Raw genomic sequence first — 23,956 nt, forward strand, 5'->3', positions numbered from 1 at the left:
ATCTTTGTTATATTATACTTCTCTTTTATTTTTATACTGTCCTTGACTTCCCTTGTCAGCCATGGTTGCCCCCTACTCCCCTTAGAATCATTCTTCCTCTTTGGAATGAACTGACCCTGAACATTCTGAATTGTTCCCAGAAATACCTGCCATTGTCGTTCCACTGTCATTGCAGCTAGGGTATCATTCCAGTCAACTTAGGCCAGCTCCTCCCTCATGGCTCTATAGTCCCCTTTGTTCAACTGTAATACTGATTACAGGTGGGTACCACATACCGCTGAGGTGAGAGGTTAAAGATCGTAGTGAATACCGTAGTCAGTTGATCAGCACAGGTCATTATTACCTGGCCAAGTAACCCATCTTCCCAGTACATGACATCACCATCTTCTGTTCAGATCCAAGGTTAGTTCACAAATTGATCAGCATCTGCGATTGGTTTGAGTTGGCATCGGAGGCCAGGGTTAACTGAATGAAGATTGAGGCCGTGCTCTTTGGCAACTGGACCAATACAAGAAGTACTGGCTGGAGTGGATTGGGAAGGTAGAAGAGAAATTGGGACTGTGGGAGGGTGTTCCTTGTCGATAACTGGGAAGAACACCTATCAGGTGTGAGGTGCTATCAGCGCTGCTGCACTTGATGCAACTGTGAAACATCCTCCAATCCTCCTGCTGGGAATCCCCAGAACTCCCTTGGGATGCAAAATGGAGTGAGTCAGATGGGTCACAGTGGGTAAGTCCTTGGACAACAGGGGCAAAAACACATCTGATGTTGCCCTCAACATAGTACCATATAGGGTTCTTCCCCTACTGGACAGGACAAGTCTGGGTTGGATGAGAAAGCTCTTCAATTATTGTAGCAGTTAACAGCCCACTCCTAATGGTTGTAAGGAATGCAATAAACAATGTGTAATGCATTGACTATGAATGTAAGAACTTAAAGACATAGCATGGTTTATTTTTGTAAATATTTTATTATTAATAAAGTTTATTTTGATTTATAAAATAGGTCTTACTGTTGCTTACACAGGAGGCAGTAAACTTTGTGAAACAGAATAATAAAATAAGTGATATTTTCGATGAAGCAACACACACAAAATGCTGGAGGAATTCAGCAGGACAGACAACATCTATGGAAAAGAGTAAACAGTCGACGTTTTGGGCTGAGACCCTTCATCAGTCTTGATACAGTTCCCTACCTCATTCCAGAGATGTATGGGATGGGGTTAGTAGCATGTGTTGCTGCCGCCAGAGGCATGGTGCCCCTGTCCCCAGCACACTGTGATGGTCCTTGATTCAAACAACGCATCACTGAGTACAGTGAATATGTTTCAATGTACATGCACCAAATGAAGTTGATCTTTAATATTTAAAATCTATCATTAATATCACCTCACTGTTTTCTATTGATTACCTTAATTTTATGATGTGAAGAGAAGGGAAAGGGTAAAAGGGGAGACAGAATGAGAAATGGAGCAAAAGAAAAGTTGGAGGGGGAAAATATTGTAACTTAGAGTAATTGATGTTCATGTCGTCAGGGTGGAGGCTACCCAGATGGAATATGAGCTCACCTGGTCTCACCGATCCCCTGCCAGTTTGTACTCCTCCCCCACCCCATCTTTTATTCTGTCTTCCTCCCTCCTTTCTATTCCTGATGATGATTTAGTCCAAAATGTCACCCATCTACTCCCATCCACAGATGGTGCCAGCATTTTGTGTGTATTGCTCAACGAACTCCCATATTTACATATTTATAAGACCATAAAGCTATAAGACATAGGAACAGAAGTAGGCCATTTGGCCCATTGAGTCTACTCCACCATTCAAACAAGGGTGATCCTTGTTTCCCCCTCCTCAGCCCTATTCCCCAGCCTTCTCCCTGTAATCTTTGATGCCATGTCCAGTCAGGAACCTATTAATCTCTGCCTTAAATACACCCAGGACCTGGCCTCCACAGATGCATGTGATAACAAATTCCACAAATTCACAAATTTCTCCGCATCTGTATCTTAAATGTACGTCCTTCTATCATGAGGCTGTGCCCTCTTGTCCTACACTCCTGAATGATGGAAAACATCCTTTTCATATCTACTGTCTAGGCCTTTCAACATTCGAAATGTTTCAATGAGATCCCCTTTCATCCTTCAAAATTCCAGCAAGTACAGACTGAGATCCATCAAATATTCCTTCTATGATAACCCTTTCATTCCTGATATCATCCTTGTGAACATCCTCTGGACCCTCTCCAATTCCAGCACATATTTTCGTTGATGAGGAGCCCAAGGCTGTTCACAATACTCAAGGTGAGGCCTTACCAGTGCCTTATAAAGTCTCAGCAACATATCCCTGCTCTTGTATTCCAGACCTCTTGAAATAAATGCTAAAATTGCAATGTCTTCCTCACTACTGACACAACCTGCAAGTTAACCTTTAGGTGATCAGCTCAAGGACTCCCAAGTCCCTCTGCCTCTCAGATTTTTGGATTTTCCCCCCAATTAGAAAATAGTCTGCACATTTATTTCTACTACTAAAGTGCATGACCATGCATTTTCCAACATTGTATTTCATTTGCCACTTTCTTCCCCATTCTCCTAATCAGACTAAGTCCTCCTGCAGCCTATCGGTTTCCTCAACACAACCTGCTTCACCTGTAATCTTCGTATTATCTGTAAACTTGGCAGCAAGCTATCCATTCAATCATCTATATCATTGATATACAGCATAAAAAGAAGTGGTCCTAACACCGACCCCTGTGGAATTCTGCTAGCCTCTGGCAGCCAACCAGAACAGGATCCTTTTATTCCCACTCGCTGCCTCCCACCAATCAGCCAATGCTCTAACCATGTTAGTAACTTTTCAGTAATACCATGGGCTCTTAACTTGGTAAGCAGCCTCAGGTGTGGCAACATGCCAAAGACTTTCTGAAAGTCCAAAAATACAACATCCACTGCATTCCTTTATCCATCCTACTTGCAATCTCCTCCACGAATTCCAACAGGTTCGTCAGGCAAGATTTTTGTCCTATCTTGTCCTGTGTCACAAAGTAGTCCATAAACTCATCCTTAACATTGAGTCCAACATCTTCCCAACCGCTGAGGTCAGGTTTACTGCTGCCTTCCTCCTTTCTTAAAGAGTGGAGTGACATTTGTAATTTTCCAGCTGTCTGGCACCACGCAAGAGTCCAATGATTTATGAAAGGTCATTGCTAATGCCTCCACAATCTCTAACACTACCTCTTTCAGAACCCTAGGGTGCAGTTCATCTGCTCCAGGTGACTCATGTACCCTCAGGTATTCCAGAATTTGACCATATTCTTCCTTGTAATAGTAACTGCACTGACTTCTCTTCCTTCACACACTACAACACCTGGCACACTGCTAGTGTCTTCCACAGTGATGATTGATGCAAAATCCTCAATTAGTTCATCTGACATTTCCTTGTCCCCCGTAATTATTTCTATGGCCTCATTTTCCAGCAGTCCTATACCCTCTCTCATTTCTCTTTTATTTTTTTACATACTTGACAAAGCTTTTACTATCAACTTTGATATTGTTTGCTGGCCTGCTTTCACATTTCATCTTTCCACTTCTAATGATTCTTTTAGTTACTCTGTAGGTTTTTAAAAAATTCCCAATCTATCTTCCGGCTAATTTTTGCTTTGTGGTATGCCCCTTCTTTTGATTTTACATTAGCTTTGACTTCCCATGTCAGCCACGGTTGTACAATTTTGCAATTTGTGTATCTCTTTGTTTTTGGAATACATCTGTCCTGCACCTTCCTCATTTTTCCCATAAACTCAAGCTATGCTATGCCGTCATCCCTGCCAGCAGCTCCTTCTAATTTACTTTGGCCAACACCTCACTCATACCACTGGAATTTCCCTTACTCCACAGAAATACTGCTACATCAGACTTTACTTTCTCCCTATCAAATTTCAAGTTGAACTTAATCATATTTTGATCACTGGCTCCTAACGGTTCTTTTACCTTAAGCTCCCTAACTGCCTCTGGTTCATTACATAGCACCCAATCCAGTATGTCTGATCCCTTCATAGGCTCAATGACAAACTGCTCTAAAAAGCCATCTTGTAAGCATTCAACAACCTCACTCTCTTGAGATCCATTACCAACCTAATTTTCCTAATACACCTGCAGGTTTAAATCTCTCATGACTATCATAATATTGTCATTTTGACATGCCTTTTTTTAATTTCCCGTTGAAATCTGTATTCAACATCCCAGCTACTGTTGGAAGGCCTGCATAAAATTGTTGTCAGGGTCCTTTAACCCTTGCAGTTTCTCAACTCATCCCACAAGGATTCAACATCTTCCAATCCTTTGTCACATCTTTCTTCTGATTTGATGCCATTCTTTACCAGAAGAGCCACTCCATCCCCTCTGCCTACCTTCCTATCCCTCTGATACAGCGTGTAACCTTGGGCATTCAGCTTCCAACTGCAGCCGCCATTCAGTCATGGCCACAACTTCATACCTGACAACTTGTAATAGTGCAACAAGATCATTCACCCTATTTCTTACTCTCGCTTCATTAAGATCTGACACTTTGAGTACCGTATTTGCTACCCTTTTTGTTTCTGCTCCCCTAATGCACTGATATTCACCCTGCTGACTGCAGTTTTGTCCTATCATCTGCCTGCCCTTCCTGACAGTCTGACTGCATGTTATCTTTGCTTTCTTACCATCTGTCCTAACCTGAGTCCCTTCATTCTGGTTCCCACCCCCTTGCTAAATCAGTTTAAACCCTCCCCAACAGCTCTAACAAACCCACCCACGAAAATATTGGCCGCACCCTCAGGTTCATGTGCAACCCACCCCTTTTGTACAGATCATACCTCCCCCAGAAGAGATCCCAATGATCCAAGAACCCGAGCCCTGCCCCTGCCCCAGCTTCTCAGCCACACATACTTGATCCATATTGCACAGACCTGCTGTGTTAAATGACATTATTTTTAGAATGATTACTGGGTTTTGTTTCCTGCTTGGAACAGATTTTCAGCCATCTCTTCTGATGTGTTGTGTGAAAGAAAGGGTAAAGCTTCTCAGAGAATTTCTCATTGAATGTGTAGAGGAAAGACTTGGTGTTTGCATCGTAAAATGAAACTACCCCTGTATCATAATCAAGATAAACTCCTATCTTCCTGGGAATCTCCTGATAAGAGATATTCGATTTATCATTATCATTTGCATGGATTTCTTTCTCATTTTGCCCAATGGACCAGAATTTATTCTTTGGTTTTAATGTAAGGTCACCCTTTCTATTTGCACTCTCTCCAGCAATTCCCAGAGACCACTTGTGATTTCCCGCAACTTCTACCTCCCAATAATGTTTCCCTGACGTGAATTCATCTGATCCCAACACACATTCCCAGGCTGTAAACCTCTCCTCATTTTCAGGAACATCTGTCTGGGAGTTCGTCAGTCTCACACTCTTCTGATCCTTTGATATCTCCAGTTGTCGATGTGCTGTTTCTGTGTCCAGTTTTATAGAGGCTGCAAGAAATGGGAAAAGTTGATAACAGTTATAATGTAGGTTCTAAGCTGAGAGTAACCAGCAGCAACATTCAAGTAAGACATCAAATTCAAAGCAAATTTATTATCAAATTACATATTTGTCACAGTAGTATAGCAATTAGTTCACCACTATGACAGCTCAGGGCATTACGGAGTTCAGCGTTCAATTCCAGCGCCGTCTGGGAGCAGTTTGTACGTTCTCCCCATTAACCAGTTAGTAGCTTAATTGGTCATCTTAAAAGTTGTCCTGTAATTAGGCTAGAGTACTAGATGGATGGGTTGCACCTGTACTGAAATGGGAATATCCTGGCCAGGTTTGCTAATGCTACTCAGGATGATTTATACCAGTTGTGCAGGGGGCTGGGAACCAGAGCACCAGGTCAGTAAGTGAAGGATCAGACAGGAAACTCGATGTCAGGGAAGCAAGAACATGATAGGTGAAGTCAGTGGGTAGGGGAGTGGCAGGAAATAAGGAGGTGGGAGGTGATAGGTGATAATGGTAAATGGCTGGAGAAGAAGGAATCTGATAGAGAATAGAGCGGAACTTGTGAGAAAGGGAAGGAAGAGGGAACCCAGGAGGAGTGAAAGGCAGGTGAGGAGAATAAATGAATAATTTAAATCTATTTATGTGGCCAGTATAGGAAATTGACGATGAGGGAAGGGGAATGGGGAACAAGTTACCAGAAGTTGGAGAAATTGATAATCATGCCATCAGGTTGGAGCTAAATCGATGGAATATGAGGTGTTGCTCCTTCAACCTGAGAGCAATTGATCTCATCGTAGCAGAAGAGGAGGCCATGGACTGACATGTGGGAATAGGAATTAAAACAGTTGGCCACCTGGAAATCCCACTTTTGACAGATGGTGTGGACATGCTTGTTGCTTCACCTGAAAGGACTGTTTGCAGTTCCTCATTGTGATACTCAGACTGTGTCAGTCTCCAGCAGAGCAATCCCAATCAGTCCCAGTCCCCTTCATACTATTACTTTGTAGTCCTGATACATTTTTGGATTAAAATATACTTTATTCATATTGAAAATGACTTACAAAAATAAAATTTACTGACTTTCTAGGGTTGTTTAGATAGACTTTTGCAAGTGAGGAAAGTGGAAGGATATGGTCATTATGTTGGCTCAGGAGATTCGTTCAGTTGGTCACTCCATCACTAATTTAATTGGCTCTGCACAACATTGTGGTGGAAGCTGGTTCCTGTGCTGTCCTGTTCTATGTCCTACGCAATCCTCAGAGATACAAACTACCTACGTGCAAGAGACTGGGTGGATACTTGCCTGGTCAGCTTGGACCAGGAGAATACCTTTGCTAGGGTACACACATGAATGGGATGGGTAAATTCTCCAAAACAGGCTTGAGGAGGGAATCAGGAATTGGACCCAACTGTTCTAAACTGATAGTCTGAGAAAGAGGAACCTGGAGTGATAGAAAGGCAGCGTTCTAGGATCTCACTTCTCAGGATGAGTGGCCTGACACTGACATAGATGGTCACCAACAGGAAATGATAGGAGAGGTGGGCTTAGACTGATGAGGCATTATGCATTCTTGCTCCTTGCAAGGGAAAAAATGGACACAGTCTGGCAGTTGGAGACAAAGCTCAGTAATAATTTGGAAAGAGGTGACATTTGATATGTTGCTAAGCAGCTGAGATCCAAAGAGACTGTGCAGCAACATGATCAGTGAATGAGATCAATAGAAACAAGAATGCAATCTGGAAGGAATGGAGGGCAACAAGAGTCGGGCAGAGAGAGGATGACGGATGCTGAGGCACATTTGTGGGTGGGTCTCACTCTCACTGCAGGGGAAATCCCGGAGTTATTAAGAGCTGGTGTTGCAGCTTTTCATTTCTGGCTCCCGGCAATATTACATCCCTGCAGCTGCCATCAACTGGCCATTCATTCCAGCTGGAATATTTAGATGGTGCATATCCTGTTTCCTTTTGTACCAACTGTGTCTGAAGCCCCTTCAGCAGCACTAAATCAGAAACTACGAAGTACCCATCATGGGGGTTGAGAGGGATCTTTTCAAATACATCTTCTGGTGCTTATGGATCAAAATGGATCATCAAGATGGTGCCAATATTCAGCGACTCTTTGTGTGCACCTCCAATTGGAATTGTCAAATTTTCCCATTGAAGACTACCACAGCTGAAATCCACTGCCAGAGGTACTTCAGTAATCACACCATTTTAAGACACGTAAACATTCTGTCAAGACTCATAATTGGTGGATCCCAGAATGCAGAGCCAGGTCAAGAGTGAATTTCCCCTTTCAGAAAATAGACTGCAGAAGCTGAGCTGGTCTACCCAGATAGGATTAAAATGCAGAGCTTTAGTGCTCCCCTGCTGCCTATCCTGCTGGTGAAAGTACAGTTTCTGGAAAATAAAACTGAAGATCTCAGAACAAGGTTACTGTACCAGAGGGACATCAGGGAACGACTGCTGTGTACTCTACATCACAGAAACATGGCTACTACCCTCCATTTTAGATGCAGCTTCACCATTCTCTGCAAAGACAGGACTGTTCTGCCATTTAAAAGCAGCGGCGGTGGAATATGCTTTATGATTAACTCATTGTGGTGCACAAAGGTGGTAGTTCTATCCCAGTACTGCTCACCCAACCTGGAACATGTGGCTGTCAAATATCATCATTTTAATCTGCTGAGGGAATTTTCTACGACAATTCTGGTAGTTGTGTACATTCCACTTCAGGCCAATGTCAGGGAATGACTGGAGGAGCTAAGCTCTATATTCCTAGTGTCCAAGAACAGCAGGGTGAACTGGTAATGACAATTTCCAAGTGGCTCTCACACCTACTGTGATGAAGTGCTTTGAGAGATTGATCATAACTGGAATCAACTCCTGCTTAAGCAGGGACCTGGACCCACTGAGAGTTGCCAATTTCCATAATCAGTCTACAGTAGATGCAATCTCACTGGTTCTCCATTCAGCCTTAGGTCATCTGAACAACAGTAGTACTTACGTCAGGCTGCTGTTTATTGATTGCAACAAAAGCATATCCTTCATTCTAATCAACAAGCTCCAAACCCTGGACCTTCCTCTGCAACTACATCCTTGACGAAAAGCCTGTGCAGATTGGAAATAACATTGTCCTCCTCGTGGACAATCAACAGCGTTGGTGCACCTTAAGGACGTGTGCTTAGCCCACTGCTCTACTCTCTCTGCATTCATTAATGTGTATCTAGGCACAGCACAAACAACATCTGTAAATTTGCTGATGACACAACTATTTCCTATGGTGATGAGGACAAGTACAGGAGTGAGACAGATCAGCTGGTTGAGTGGTGTTACAACAATAACCTTGCACTCATTGTCAGTAAGGCTAAGGAATTGATTTAGACTTCAGGAAGAGGAAGTTGAGAGAATACCCACCATTGAGGAATCAGTAGGGGGAAGGGTGAGCGGTTTCGAGTTCCTGTGTGTCTATTTTTCGGAAGGTCTAGCCTGGGCCTGACAGCTTGATGTAATTACAAATAAGGCAAATAAGGCCGTGCCTCAGTGGCTCCAATGACTACAGACCGGTGGCATTGACCTCCACATCACGAAGACCCTGGAGAGACTTGTTCTGGAGCAGCTCCAGCCTATGGTTAGGCCACACTTAGACCCCTCCAGTTCGCCTACCAGCCCCGACTAGGATTTGAGGATGCCATCGCCTACCTGCTGAACCGTGTCTATGCCCACCTGGACAAGCCTGCGAGCACTGTGAGGGTCATGTTTTTTGACTTCTCCAGTGCGTTCAACACCATCCGCCCTGCTCCGCTGGGTGAGAAGCTGACAGGGATGCAGGTGGATGCTTCCCTGGTGTCATGGATTATTGATTACCTGACTGGCAGACCCCAGTACGTGCGCTTGCAACACTGTGTGTCAGACAGAGTGGTCAGCAGCACTGGGGCTCCACAGGGGACTGTCCTGTCTCCCTTTCTCTTCACCATCTACACCTCGGACTTCATCTACTGCACCGAGTCTTGCCATCTTCAGAAGTTTTCTGAAGACTCTGCCATAGTTGGATGCATCAGCAAGGGAGATGAGGCTGAGTACAGGGCTACGGTGGGAAACTTTGTCACATGGTGTGAGCAGAATCATCTGCAGCTTAATATGAAAAAGGCTAAGGAGCTGGTGGTGGACCTGAGGAGGTCTAAGGCACCGGTCACCCCTGTTTCCATCCAAAGTGTCAGTGTGGACATGGTGGAGGATTACAAGTACCTGGGGATACAAATTGACAATAAACTGGACTGGTCAAAGAACACTGAGGCTGTCTGTAAGAAGGGTCAGAGCCGTTTCTATTTCCTGAGGAGATGGAGGTCCTTTAACATCTGCCGGACGATGCTGAGGATGTTCTACTAGTCTGTGGTGGCCAGTGCTATCATGTTTGCTGTTGTGTGCTGGGGCAGCAGGCTGAGGGTAGCAGACATCAACAGAATCAACAAACTCATTCGCAAGGCCAGTGGTGTTGTGGGGGTGGAACTGGACTCTCTGACAGTGGTGTCTGAAAAGAGGATTTTACTTTACAACTTTACAACTCCTCCCTCGAAGTGTCAGACACTCTGAGCCAATAGGCTGCTCCTGGACTAAATTCCACTTGGAATAATTTACTTATTATTATTTAATTACTTCTGGTTTTATTTTGCTATATTTCTTCACCATTCTTGGTTGGTGCAACTATAACGAAACCCAATTTCCCTCGGGATCAATAAAGTATGTCTGTCTGTCTGTCTGACAATGACTATCTTTCTTTTGTTTGATGAGACTTGGTATGTTCCCAAAGACACTGGCAAATTTCAATAGTGGTATTGTGGAAAATATTCAGACTGGTTGCATCACTGTCTGGTAGAGGGGCCACTGCAGAGGATGGGAAAAATGCTGCAGAAATTTGTAAACTCAGTCAGCTCCATCATGGGCACCAGCCTCCTCACCATCACGGAGATATAAAGGTGATGCAGTTGTGCTGCTGAACTGGCTCCGTGGCTGTGGATTCACTTTCGGAGACTCTACCTGTGATTTGTTTACGTTTTTACTGTTTGCAGAATTTGATCTTTTCTCACACATTGGGTGTTTGATGGTCTTTGTTCTGTGCGGTTTCTTTCAGTGGGTTTCATTGTGTTTCTTTGTTTTGTGGCTGCCTGCAAGTAGTTGACTCTCAAGGTTGTATATCATGTACATACTTTGATAATAATGTACTTTGAATTTTGAAAAGGTACCATCCATCATAGGAAGCACAACGTCCCGGGACATTTCCTCTTCTCATTGCTACCGTCAGAGGAGAAGGAGCAGGAGCCTGAAGACACACACCCAACATTCAGGGACAGCTTCTTCTGCACTGCCATCAGATTTCTGAATGGACAGTGAACCTATGAGCACAACCTCAACTATTTTCCCTCTCTGTTTGCACTACTTATTTAATTTGTCAAAATATATACATATACTTATATATATATATTTATACGTTCTTTATTATGATAGATTGGAATGTACTGCTGCCACAAGACCACAGTTTCTCAACATACGCCGCAGATGTAGACAAACCTGACTCTGATTCTGATGCGACCTCAGATGGAGCCAAAATACCCATCGAAATCAATCAAAGATCTTACCTGGATTTTTACACATGATCTCCCAATCTGGAAACAAAAACAGCCAGTTAGTATGGAAAAACTTTCCCTGTACATTGAATTACCATGCAATTCTCCTCATAATGTTCAAGCTTCATTTGAATTGGAAGTTTATGATTAGCTTTATTTGTCACATGTACATCGAAACATGAAATCAAAGTGAAATGCACCTCTGCATCAGCGACCAACACAGTCTGATGTACTGGGCACAGCTCACAAGCATCGTTATGCTCCGGTGCCAGTGTAGCATGCCCACAACTAATTCATCATTTTACATCAAAACATACAGTGAAATACATCATTTGAGTTAAGGGGCAACACTGATTCGATTTGATGTAAAGGACACATTTCATTGTGTTTTTGATGTACATGTGACAAGTAAAGCTAATCTTCATTTTTCTTTGAGAGAGCAACGATCAAATTTGAAATTGGATTTAGCTGGGTCGCCACCGAGGTAGGTCATGTTGTAACTAGGTTGAAGGGTGTAGAACAGACTGCATAATTACACTAACTGGGGGCACGTAAAGTTGAAGTCTCACCCGAAGCTGATTTCCAAAGTAAACAACCCCAGCACAGACACTGTTCTAAAAAATCAGAAGTTGTATGGGTGCACAGGGACTGAAATATAATCTGATTCCAGGAATGAAAGAGTCAACACATGAGGACTGTTTGATGGCTCTGAGGCTGTATTTGCAGGAGTTTGGAAGAATGGGTGTGTTGGAGGGGGTGGGGGAGAAAGAAGCTCAATGAAATCTCTAACATCTTGAAAGGCTCACATAAAGGGCAGAAGGAGAGGATGTTTCCTATAGTGGGGGTGGGGTCTGGGACAAGTGGGCACAGTCTCAGAATAGAAGGACATCCCCCCCAGAAGAGAGACGATGAGGAATTTCTTCAGCAGGATTGTGGTGAATCTGTGGATTTCATTGCCACAGACGACTGTGGAGGCTAGGTCTTTGGGTATTTTTAAATGAAGGATCATAGAATTCCTGATCAGTCAGGGTGAAATGTTGCACAGAGATAGTAGGGTTAAAATGGATAATAAATCATCCATGATGGAGTGGTGGATCAGACCAAAGGGCCAAATGGTCTCTTTATGTTCTTACATCATATTGTTGTTATTTTCAACATTTCAGTTTTATTCACAAACATCCTCCATTACTACATTCAAATTCATTTATTTATCACATGTACATTGACACATACAGTGAAATGCTCCACTTGTGTTAACAACCAGCACTTCCTGGGGATATGTTGGGGGCACCCCACCAGTGTCACTGCACATTCCAGGGCCAACATAATTTGACCAAAATGTTCAGAAGAACACATGCAACAAGAATATTAGCACCAACACCAACTCTAGCAACACCACCTCCACTAACAACAACAACAGTAACAGTAAAGCCAGGCCATTGCTCCCTCGTTCCCATTCACCCACTCACTCACAGTCAGTCCTCCAGCCTCAGGACATGTCTGGCCTCCAGCTTCCAGAGGGCTCATTGACTCAGACATCTATCATACGATAACACTGAGATGGTCTTCCTTGGTGATATCCCTCCAATCTACTTCCCACCCTCTCTAACTATGCCCTGCCGCTGTTTGTTCTGACTCTCACCATTCTGCAGCTTAGAGGAGTTTAAACTGATGGTGCACAGGGAATCTACATTCCTCAACTTTTTCATAACATTTCTGTTAAATATTATGACTTACCTGACTCAACAAGAGGTTTCCAGTGGCCTAAAAAAATTAAGAAAAATATACTTTAATAATCTTATTGGTGCAAAGTTATTGGTCATTTTCTATGATAGCCCAAGGTCAGGATGGGTAACCTTACTTCCCTGGCAGAGGAGGTGAACATAAGTGAAAGACTCAGGCTCAACGTTCAGACTCCATTTCAATGCAATGCCGTGGGGTGCTGGGCTGATGGAGAAGTGATCTTTTCATAGAAATGTTAAATGGAGGCCCAGACTGCACTTTCTCAGTTGGAGCGAAACATAACAGGGTCATTCTCTTTGTTTGTTGGTCAGTTGATATCCTGCAGTCGATGTCTCCACAGAGTTCTCTGTGTCTACAGCGTAGAAGCAGGCCCTTCAGCTCATCTAGTCCACAAAACGTCAGTCAGCCTAATCCCATCAACCTGCACTCCATATCCCTCCCATCCGTGTACTTACCTAAACTGCTCTATAAACTGCAATATAAAACCATAAGTAATTATATAATAATAAGTTAATCATGTCAAGCGGGAATAAGTCCAGGACCAGCCTATTGGCTCAGGGTGTCTGACCTACAAAGTTGTGCTGAACATGTCCCAACCTTAGAAATTACTGGGCTCTTTTTTTTTAAACACCATGTACCTATCCAAAAGTCTCTTAAAAGACCTTATGATATCCGCCTCCACCACTGTTGCTGGCAGCCCATTCCACACACTCAATACTCTCTAAGTAAAAAACTTACCCCTGACATCTCCTCTATACCTACTCCCCTGCACTTTAAACCTGTGTCCTCTTGTGGCAATCATTTCAGCCCTGGGAAAAGGCCTCTGACTATCCACATGATCAATGCCTCTCATTATCTTATACACTTCTATCAGGTCACCTCTCATCCTCTGTCGCTCCAAGGAGAAAAGGCCGAGTTCACTCAACCTGTTTTCATAAGGCATGCTCCCCAATTCAGGCAACATCCTTGTAAATCTCCTCTGCATCTTTTCTATGGCTTCCCTATCCTTCCTGTAGTGAGGCGACTAGAACTGAGCACAGTACTCCAAGTGGGGTCTTACTAGGGTCCTATATAGCTGCAACATTACCGCTTGCCAATACATCACATGCCTTCTTAACCCCAGAGTCAACCTGTGCAGCTGCTTTGAGCATCCTATGAACTCAGACCCCAAGATCCCTCTGATCCTCCACACTACTAAGAGTCTTACCATTAATACTATATTCTGCCATTATATTTGACCTACCAAAATGAACCAGTTCACACTTATCTGGGTTGAACTCCATCTGCCACTTCTCAGTCAGTTTTGCATCCTATCATTGTCCCTCTGTAAACTCTGACAGCACTCCACACTATCCACAACACCCCCAACCTTTATGTCATCAGCAAACTTACTAACCCCTCCCTACACTTCCTCATCCAGGTCATTTATAAAAAATCATGAAGACTAAGGGTCCCAGAACAGATCCCTGAGGCATTCCACTGGTCACCAACCGCCATGCAGAATGGGACCTGTCTACAACCACTCTTTGCCTTCTGTGGGCAAGTCAATTTCGGATCCACAAAGCAATGTCCCCTTGGATCCCATGCCTCATTACTTTCTCAGTAAACCTTGCATGGGCTACCTTATGAAATGCCTTGCTGAAATCCATATACACTACATCTACAGTTTTTCCTTCATCAATGTGTTTAGTCACATCCTCAAAAAGCTTGTTGAGCTGACGCTATCAATGTCCCGCTGTATCTGTGCTGTAGTACTCTGTGATTCTTTTTATGACTCTGGAGGCATGGGAAATGAACATCAGGTTGTTCTTCCTTTATTCCCCATTTTGAAAAGTTGCAAGTCACTTATATTATGTAAATTCAAGCAAAAACAGTTTGTGTTTGCTGTGTGATTAAATTGAATGTCACATCTTTGTACAGTTGGAAAGAGCCTTTCCCCATGCAATATTTCACAAGGAAACAGATCTTGAAACCAAGGTTGGTACTTACAGATCCACACTGATGTTACAGAGTTGGATTAAATAATAATCAGGCAGCCTACAGAGAAGAAGTCATCAGCCTGACACAGTGGTATCAAGAAAACAACTTCTCCCTCAATGTTGCGGACTGCTTGAAGAATGGAGACAGGGTAAACCCTATAGACGTAAACGGATCTGGAGTTGAGAGCTTGAACAGCTTTAATTTCCTTGGCATACACCTCGGCACTGCCAGGTGTGCTGGTAGGGGCAGACATATTGGAAGCATTAAAGAAACTGTGAGATAGGCACATGGATGAAAGAAAAAAATGAGAGTTAAGTGGGAGAGAAGGGTTGTATTTATCTTGAAATAGGGAAATGGTTGGCACAACATTGTGGGCTGAATGGCCTGTACTGTTCTACCGCAGGTTCTATGTTCTAATCAAATTCAGATGATCAGAGAACTAAACGACTCACCGCTATATTTGAGGTGATGGAGAAATGCATTATTCTGGGATACAGATCTCCTTATCCTTTACAAACAGAGGCTGTGTGTTTAAGTAATCTTACGAATCTCCCTCCACTTTTTAGCTTTTCAGCAAACCTTTTAGCTAACCACCAAGCTTTTTAGCTGGATGTTGTAGGAGAATAGGGCTTTGTCATGTTTTGTTACTGTAAAGAGTTGACATTGCATGTGTGGGATTGGAGTGTAGAGCTGGTATTTTTCTTGTCATTTACCTTTCCTATGCTTGCTTATAATTTTATATAATCACCAATGTGTAATTGGAAGCCACATAATACAACAAAAATTAGTGGGAAGTTAGAGGATTTGGAAACTTTTAAAAACCAAAAGGCGGCAACTAAAAAAATCATAAAGAAGGAAACAATAGAATAAGAAGGTAAGCTAACAGATAATATTGAAGAAGATACTTCAGACAGATAAAGTGTAAAAGAGAAGCAAAAGTAGATATCGAACCGCTGGAAAGTGATGCTGGAGAGGTAGTAATGGGGCAAGGAAATTGTGGATGAACTGATGAAGTATTTTGCATCAGTCTTCTCTGTGGAAGACACCAGCAGTGTGCCAGAAGTTCCAGAAAGTCGGGGAACAGAAGTGTGTGAAGTTGCCATTACTGGGCAGAAGGTTCTTGGGAAACTGAAGGTAGATAAGTCGCTTAAACCGATGGTACACATCCCAGGGTTCTGAAAGGGGTGGCTGAAGATATTGTGAAGGCACATATAATGATCTTTCAAGAATCAGTAGGTGAGGCCACATTTGGAGTATTGTGAGCACTTTTGAGCCTCATAACTAAGAGATGATGTGCTGCCATTGGAAAGGGTTCAAACAGGTTCACAAAAATGATTCCGGATCGGAAAGGCTTGTCATATGAGAAACATTTGATGGCTCTGGGCCTCTACTCACTGGAATTCAGAAAAATGAGGAAAGACCTTATTGAAACCTATCGAATTTTGAAAGGCCTGGACAGAGTGGATGTGGTGAGGATGTTTCCTATGATGGGGAGCCTAAAGACCAGAGGACACAGCCTCAGAATAGAGGGATATCCATTTAGAACAGAGATGAGGAGAAATTTCTTTAGCCAGAGAGTGGTGAATCTGTGGAATTCATTGCCACAAGTGGCTGAGGAGGCCAAGTCACTGAGAATATTTAAGACAGAGGTTGTTAGATTCCAGATTAGTCAGGGCATGAGAGAATACAGGGAGAAGACAGGAGATTTGGGCTGAGAGGGAAAATGGATCAGCCATGATGAAATGGTGGAGCAGACTTGATGGGCCAAATAGCCTAATTCTTCTCCTATATCTTATGGTCTAAATGCTTTGTCAATTTTCAGTACATCATTTAACAACCCTGTACTGCAGCTTCAGCCGCTGGTGCCTTACTGAAACCTGTCAATATTGCAAGGCTGAGGTAGACCAGATGTGTCCAATAGTGGAGGAGTCTATTTTTTGGAGGGCACAGCCTCAAAAAAATTAAGGACGTCCCTTTAGAACAGAGATGAGGAGGAATTCCTTTAGCCAGGATAGAGGGAGAAGGCAGGAGAATGGGGTTGAGAAGGATAATAAAATAGCCAAGATGGAATGGTGCAGCAGACTCGATGGCCTGAATGGCCTAATGTCTTACTATACCTTATGGTCTCTTTACAAGGCACATCTACAAGAGCTGGGAGTTTATTCATTGTTATAGCGCATTTATTTCGGTTATTATACACTCACCATACTGTTTGACGGATTCGTCATCTTCTAGACCTAGAAAATTCAACAAGGGAATTGTAGTTAATATAAACACCAGCATCTCTCATTAACATCTATTTTTGCATATAATTATGAATGAATAGAGTGAATTCTGCATTTCAAAACTGAACGAGTAATTGCACCAGCGAATGCAAACTCCAGTACTACAGAAGGAATGTCAGGTCCATAACTGTTGCTGTATCCAAAGCTATCAGTCATTATTTGATATCCCATGGAGTGAATCCTATTGGCTGACAACTGACTTTTGGGATGACGGGAATCCGGGGAGGAACACAAATTAGATTAACGAGCTCTACTCCTGTTAGCCTTTAGTTCACAGGACCAGGCACCATCTGGCAACACTGAGCATTAACTTGATCTACAGGCTTTGGGGACAGTGGGCAGAGTTTCCAGTGTGAAGGTGTCACCTTATATCCAGAAACACCACACCTGGTCAGTTTTGTAATGTGGCCAGGGACAGATCCATTTGCCATAAGGAGATGTCATTCTTGCCAATCAAGTAAGTTCGTCCCCTCACGATTGTTTGCACATTTCCACTTGCGGATCCAATTTTTTTAAACTTATTTTTATTTACTTAGAGATACAGCACAGAATAGGCTCTTCCTGCCCTTCGAGGAGTGCTGCCAGCAATCCTCAATTTAACCCGAGCATAATCACAGGATAATTTACAACGAGCAATCAATCTACTAACGGGTAATGCAGCACCGAAAGGAAACCCACACATTCCCCAGGGAGGACACAGAACACCGGACTGGACTCCGATGCCCCGAGCTGTAACAGCATTGCGCTAATCACTACCATCCTAATATGGCATCCTGGTCCTTCGTGCCTTGACCACTTTGATCAGTGACCATGCTGCCAAGTGATTCCTGAAGGGAGAGGCCCTCTACCCAGGGTTTGTTTTGTACAATTACTATTTTCAGTGCTTCTTCCATACATATTGAACATTGAGCAGCGTAGTTCCATTGGCTGAGAAGGTCACTGATGGGTAGTTGGCAGGTGATGTCCATGTCCACATTGAACCCAATGCTACTGGATATTACAGGATCAGTAGTCAATGCTCGGACTCCAGTACTACCTGCTCCCATAAGTATTGGTCTCATTGTTGGGGCAGTTCTGCTAGCAGGACAGTAAGTACCTAAGGACAACAGCAGTCAACTCCAGAATATTGCCTACAAGGGCTGCCTTGGTCAGTATAACAGATTAGCTTTGTTTATCACCTGTACACTAAAACACACAGTGAGATACATTGTCTATATCAATGACCAATACAGTCTGTGAAAAGCTGGGGGCAGCCCGCAAGTGATGCCGTGCTAACACAGCACGACTAGAACTCACTCATCCTGACCCTAACAGCTCATGTTTGGAATGTGGGAAAAAAATCAGAATACTGTATTTCACAGGGAGAATGTACAGAGAGTGGCAGGAACTGTACCCCAACCCTCCAATGGCATGCACTAGAATACAAAGTCGAGGATGTAATGCTGAGGTTTTACACAGCATTGCTCACACCAACCCGGGAATACTGAGAGCAGCTTTGAGCTGCTTTTCTAAGAAAAGATGTGTTGGCATTGAAGAGGGTCAAGAGGATTTTCACGAGTGATTCCAGGAATGAAAGGGTTAATGTGTGGGGATAGTTTGATGGCTCTGGGCCTGTACTGACTGGTGTTTTGAAGAATGAGGCGGGCTCTTATTGAAAGCTATTGAGTATTGCTAGATAGACCGGATGTTTCCAATAGTGGTGGAGACTAGAATGAGAGGACAGCCTCAAAATAGAAGGATGTTCCTTACAACAGAGATGAGGAGGACTTTCTTTAACTGGGAGTAGTGTCTCTGTGGAATTCATTGCCACCAATGGCTGTGGAGACTGTCATTGGGTATATTTACAGGACAGGTTGATAGATTCTTGATTAGTCAGGGCATCAAAGGGTACAGAGAGAAGGCAGGAGAACGTGGTTGAGAGGGATAATAAATTAGACATGATGGCTTGGTAGAAGGGCTATGTGGCCTAAATTTGCTTTAAGTGGCCAATAGAAAATACAAACAACTGCCCTCAAATGCCCTCTGGGAGACCTTTGCAAGGACAACTGGACTGGAACTGACGATGTCAGAATTCAGCGCGTGGGTTGATATCAGGTGGAGTATCTGCTTATATCGTTCTTTTGCTTTAACACTGGATGTAGCACAGCCGAGCAGCTTGCTAGTCCACTTCAGAAACAGAATGGATTTCGATTCAGATTTATTTATCTCATTATGTCGAAACAGACAGTGAAACGTGTCCGCAACACACAAAATGCTGGGGGAGCTCAGCAGGCCAGACAGCATCAAAGGAAAAAAGGAAACAGTCGATGTTTCAGGCTGAGAGTCGTATCAGGACTGGAGAAAAAAGATGAGAAGTCAGAGAGAGGGGAGGAAGAAATACAAGGTAGTAGGTGACAGGTGAAACCGGGAGAAGAGGCGGGTGAGGCAAAGAGCTGGGAAGTTGATTGATGAAACAGATGAAGGGTTGGAGAAGGCAGAATCTGATAGGAGAGGGCAGAAGGCATGGAAGAAAGTGAAGTGCGAGGAGGTGATGGGCAGGTAAGGAGGGAGAGGGAAATGGGAATGAGGAATGATGAAGTGTGAGGAACACCAGAGGGAGGTGATGGGCAGGTAAGGAAGGAGAGGGAAATGGGAATGGGGAATGATGAAGTGTGAGGAACACCAGAGGGAGATGATGGGCAGGTAAGGAGGGAGAGGGAAATGGGAATGGGGAATGATGAAGTGTGAGGAACACCAGAGGGAGGTGATGGGAAGGTAAGGAGAGAGAGGGAAATGGGAATGGGAAATGATGAAGTGTGAGGAACACCAGAGGGAGGTGATGGGCAGGTAAGGAAGGAGAGGGAAATGGGAATGGGGAATGATGAAGTGCGAGGAACACCAGGGGGGTGATGGGCAGGTAAGGAGGGAGAGGGAAATGGGAATGGGGAATGATGAAGTGTGAGGAACACCAGAGGGAGGTGATGGGAAGGTAAGGAGAGAGAGGGAAATGGGAATGGGGAATGATGAAGTGTGAGGAACACCAGAGGGAGGTGATGGGAAGGTAAGGAGGGAGAGGGAAATGGGAATGGGGAATGATGAAGGAGGGTTGGAGGTGTGAATGCAAGTTTAAGAAATCAATGTTCATGCCATCAGGTTAGAGGCTACCCAGTCGGAATATAAGATGTTGCTCGTCCAACATGGGTGGCTTTGTTGTTCATTAGAGGAGGCCATGGGCTGACATGTTGGAATGGGAATGGGAAGTGGAATTAAAACAGGTGGCCATTGGGAGCCCCGCTTTTTCTGGTGGATGGAGCGTAAGTGCTTGGCGAAGTTGTCTCTTAATCTACGTCCGGTCGAACCGATATACAGGAGGCCACACCGGGAGCACCGGATACAGTAGATAAACCCAACAGACTCACGGGTGAAGTGTGGCCTCACCTGGAAGGACTGTTTGGGGTCCTGAATGGTAGTGAGGGAGGAGGTGTAGGGGCAGGTGTAACAATTGTTCTGCTTGCAAGGAGGTGCCAGGAGGGAGAGCAGTGGGGAGGGAAAGATGTGCTTGGTGGTGGGATCCCACTGGAGATGGCAGAAGTCGTGGATAATTAGCTGCTGGACGTGGAGGCTGGTGGAGTGGTAGGTGAAGTCAAGAGGAACCCAATCCCTGGTGGGGTGGCAGAAGGATGGGGTGAGAGCAGATATGTATGAGATGGAATAGATATGGTTGAGAGGAGTGTTAACGGCGGAGGAGGGGAACCCCTTTCTTTGAAAAAGGAGGACATATCCTTAGTTCTGGAATGAACAGCCTCATTCTGAGAGCAGATGCAGAGGAGATGGAGGAATTGAGAGAACGGGATGGCATTTTTACAAGTAACAGGGTGGGAATAGGTATAGTCCAGGTAGCAGTGGGAATCAGAGAATTTATAACAGACATCAGTAGATAAACTGTCTCCAGACATAGAGGCAGAGAGATTGAGAAAGGGGAGGGAGGTGTCGGAAAGGGATTAGGTAAACTTGAGGGCATCGTGGAAGAAACTTAATAAAGGGCTTTAATAGTGCCATGCTGCATTACCGTGGCATCCATCATGTTTACTTCAAAACATACAGCAAAATGCATCATTTGTGTTAACAACCAACACAACCCAAGGATGTGATGGGGGCAGCCCGCACGTGTTACCACACATTCCATCTCCAACATATCAGACAATGTTCAGCAGAACAACAGAACACAAAAAGCAACAAAGCAAACAGCAAAGAGAGCTGCATTCCTTCCTCCCACAGTCACATTCACCGTCCTTCAACCCCAGGACAAGCATCCAGCCCACATGGATTTGGGCCTGCAGACACCTAACCACTTCGAAGCCAATTGTTACATGGGCCTCTCTGAATCCTCTCCCACAGGAACCCCACCCCCACATCAACCAACCTCAACCCAAAATATCCGGATTTCATGGTTTGCAAAGATCCAAAAGAGTGTCAGACTTTTTCTGCACACATGCCACTTCCCTTACTTATTTCAAGCTACACAATGTGGCCACTTTATTCGGTTCACCTGCTCATTAATGCAAATAACTAATAAAGGCTTGTTATTGAGAAAGATCCGAGGAGAGTGGCCAGAGTTGTTCAAGCTGACTGTAATTCAGATAACCAAGCGAAACAACAGTGGTGTGCAGACGAGCACTTCTGAGCACATGACACATCGAACCTTGAAACAGATGGGCTGCAGCAGCAGAAGACCACACCGGGTTCCACTCCTGTACCAAATAAAGTAGCCACTGGGTGTGTTTAATTTCATTGGTAACATGCGTTAAATTGTGACTCGGTGTTGCCCAATGGCTGCGTGAGACCAAGACCATACCTTTCATGTATTTACGTCTTCTTAAGGTCCAGAAAATGCCAAGACCAAGAGCTATCAACAGAAGACAGAGGAGCAGACACAAAAACACCAGCCAGCCCGAGACAACTGGGAAGAAAACATCTGAAAAGCAAAAGCCAATGATTAGACAACATCGCCTTGAAAATAACCCACAGATATCATTCATTTTCTATTTAAGAAAAATAAGGCTGAAAGTGCACGGCTGCTTTGGGAAGTGCCCTATATTCCTAAAGCCACAAGGGAAGATATAAATAAAATTGCACGGGTGCAGAGAAAGTTTACAAAGATGCTACCAGAAAGTGAGGTCCTGAGTTATACTGAAATGTTAACGAGATTAGGACTTTGTGCCCTTGAACACAGGAAAATAAAGAGGAAATTTGATGAAGATATACACAGTTATGAGGGGTATAGATAGGACAAACAGAAGCTGGCTTTTTCCACTGAAGTTGGGTGAGACTAGAACTAAAGGTCCTGGATTAAGGGTGAAAGGTGAAATATTTTTGGGAAACTTAAGAAGGAGCTCATAGGATGGTGTGAGCTGCCAGCAGAAGCAGCGAATGTGGGTTTGATTTCAACATTTGAGAGAAGTTTTAAGAAATACACAGATGAACAGCATTTAGAGAGCTATGGTCTAGGTGTAGGTTGATGGAACTATGCAGAATATCAGTTTGTTATGGACTGGGTGGATTTAAAGGGCAAACATGGGCAAATGGAACCAGCATAGATTGACATCTTGGTTGGCATGCACCAGTTGGGCAGAAGGGCCTCTGCAGTAGAGCAGAGTGATCTAGGAATAATAGTGCATAGTTTCCTGAAGGTGGAATCTCATGTGGATAGGGTGGTGAAGAAAACTTTTGGTACAATGGCCTTTATAAATCAGAGCATTGAGTATAGGAGTTGGGATGTAATGTTAAAATTGTACAAGGCATTGTTGAAGGCAAATTTGGAGTATTGTGTACAGTTCTGGTCACCAAATTATAGGAAAGATTTCAACAAAATAGGGAGACTACCGAGGAGTTTTACTAGAATGTTACCCGGGTTTCAGCATCTAAGTTACATAGAAAGATTGAACAAATTAGGTCTTTATTCTTTGGAGCATAGAAGGTTGAGGGGGGACTTGATAGAGGTATTTAAAAGGCTTTTTCCATTGAGAGTAGGGGAGATTCAAACAAGAGGAAATGAGCTTACTGTTAAGGGGCAAAAGTTTAGGGGTAACACGAGGGGGAACTTATTTACACCGAGAGTGGTAGCTGTGTGGAACGAGCTTCCAGTAGAAGTGGAAGAGGCAATTTTGGCAATAAAAAAAAATTGGATAGGTATATGGACAGGAATGGAATGGAGGGTTATGGGCTGAGTGCGAGGCAGTGGGACTAGGTGAGAGTAAGCATTTGGCACGGACGAGAAGGGCCGAGATGGCCTGTTTCCAAGCTGTAATTTTTATATGGTTATAATATAGCTTATTTGCAAAGACAGACTGTATGTCCATAAAATGATGCTAGCCATAGGAGTGTCATACAGGCGGTGACACGGTATTAAAGCAGTGGGGCCTGGAGGGGTGGGTTCCTGGGTGCTCAATGTGAATGTTCAGGTGTTTGGTTGGGCAGTTGTGTGTGAGCAGAGTGTACAGTGATGGGCTCAGTGCACAGTGCTGGGGGCTACCCCTCTTGAGGATGATGGGGAGGGAGGGAGTTGCTGTTAAGCATCCTGACTATCCAAGGTCTGTTGGTTTGGAAGTCCAATGCCCAGCTGCACAGTGGTGTAGTTAGACCAAGGAGTAAGAGTTTATGACGATCAAACAAAGGAGTAGTTTCTAAAGAAACATAAATCGAGGGATATGTGGGAGGGAAGAGTTAGATTAGTCACAGAGTGAAATGGTCAGCACAGCAATGTGGGCTGAAGGGCCTTACTGTGCTGTTCTGCTCTATGTTGCATGTTCCGTGTTCGTTGCTCCAAATGGGG

At 43.9% G+C, this 23,956-nt stretch overlaps 1 protein-coding gene across 3 annotated transcripts in view; it reads right to left on the reverse strand.

Moving 5' to 3' along the window:
• Nucleotides 1-946: 946 nt before the first annotated feature.
• LOC132394667 (butyrophilin subfamily 3 member A3-like) overlaps nt 947-23,956 on the reverse strand; it is a 46,267-nt gene continuing 23,257 nt past the window's right edge. For all 3 annotated transcript variants that reach the window (XM_059971030.1, XM_059971031.1, XM_059971029.1), the window contains 5 exons: nt 21,980-22,099; nt 17,065-17,097; nt 12,875-12,901; nt 11,150-11,176; nt 947-5,506 (listed from right to left, as the gene is read on the reverse strand). In XM_059971030.1, coding sequence (XP_059827013.1) covers nt 4,950-5,506; nt 11,150-11,176; nt 12,875-12,901; nt 17,065-17,097; nt 21,980-22,099 — 764 coding nt within the window. In that variant the 3' untranslated portion in view covers nt 947-4,949. The remainder of the gene's footprint in view (nt 5,507-11,149; nt 11,177-12,874; nt 12,902-17,064; nt 17,098-21,979; nt 22,100-23,956) is intronic.

This window comes from Hypanus sabinus, chromosome 5 (genome assembly GCF_030144855.1).
Source record: "Hypanus sabinus isolate sHypSab1 chromosome 5, sHypSab1.hap1, whole genome shotgun sequence".
Classification (NCBI taxonomy): domain Eukaryota; kingdom Metazoa; phylum Chordata; class Chondrichthyes; order Myliobatiformes; family Dasyatidae; genus Hypanus; species Hypanus sabinus.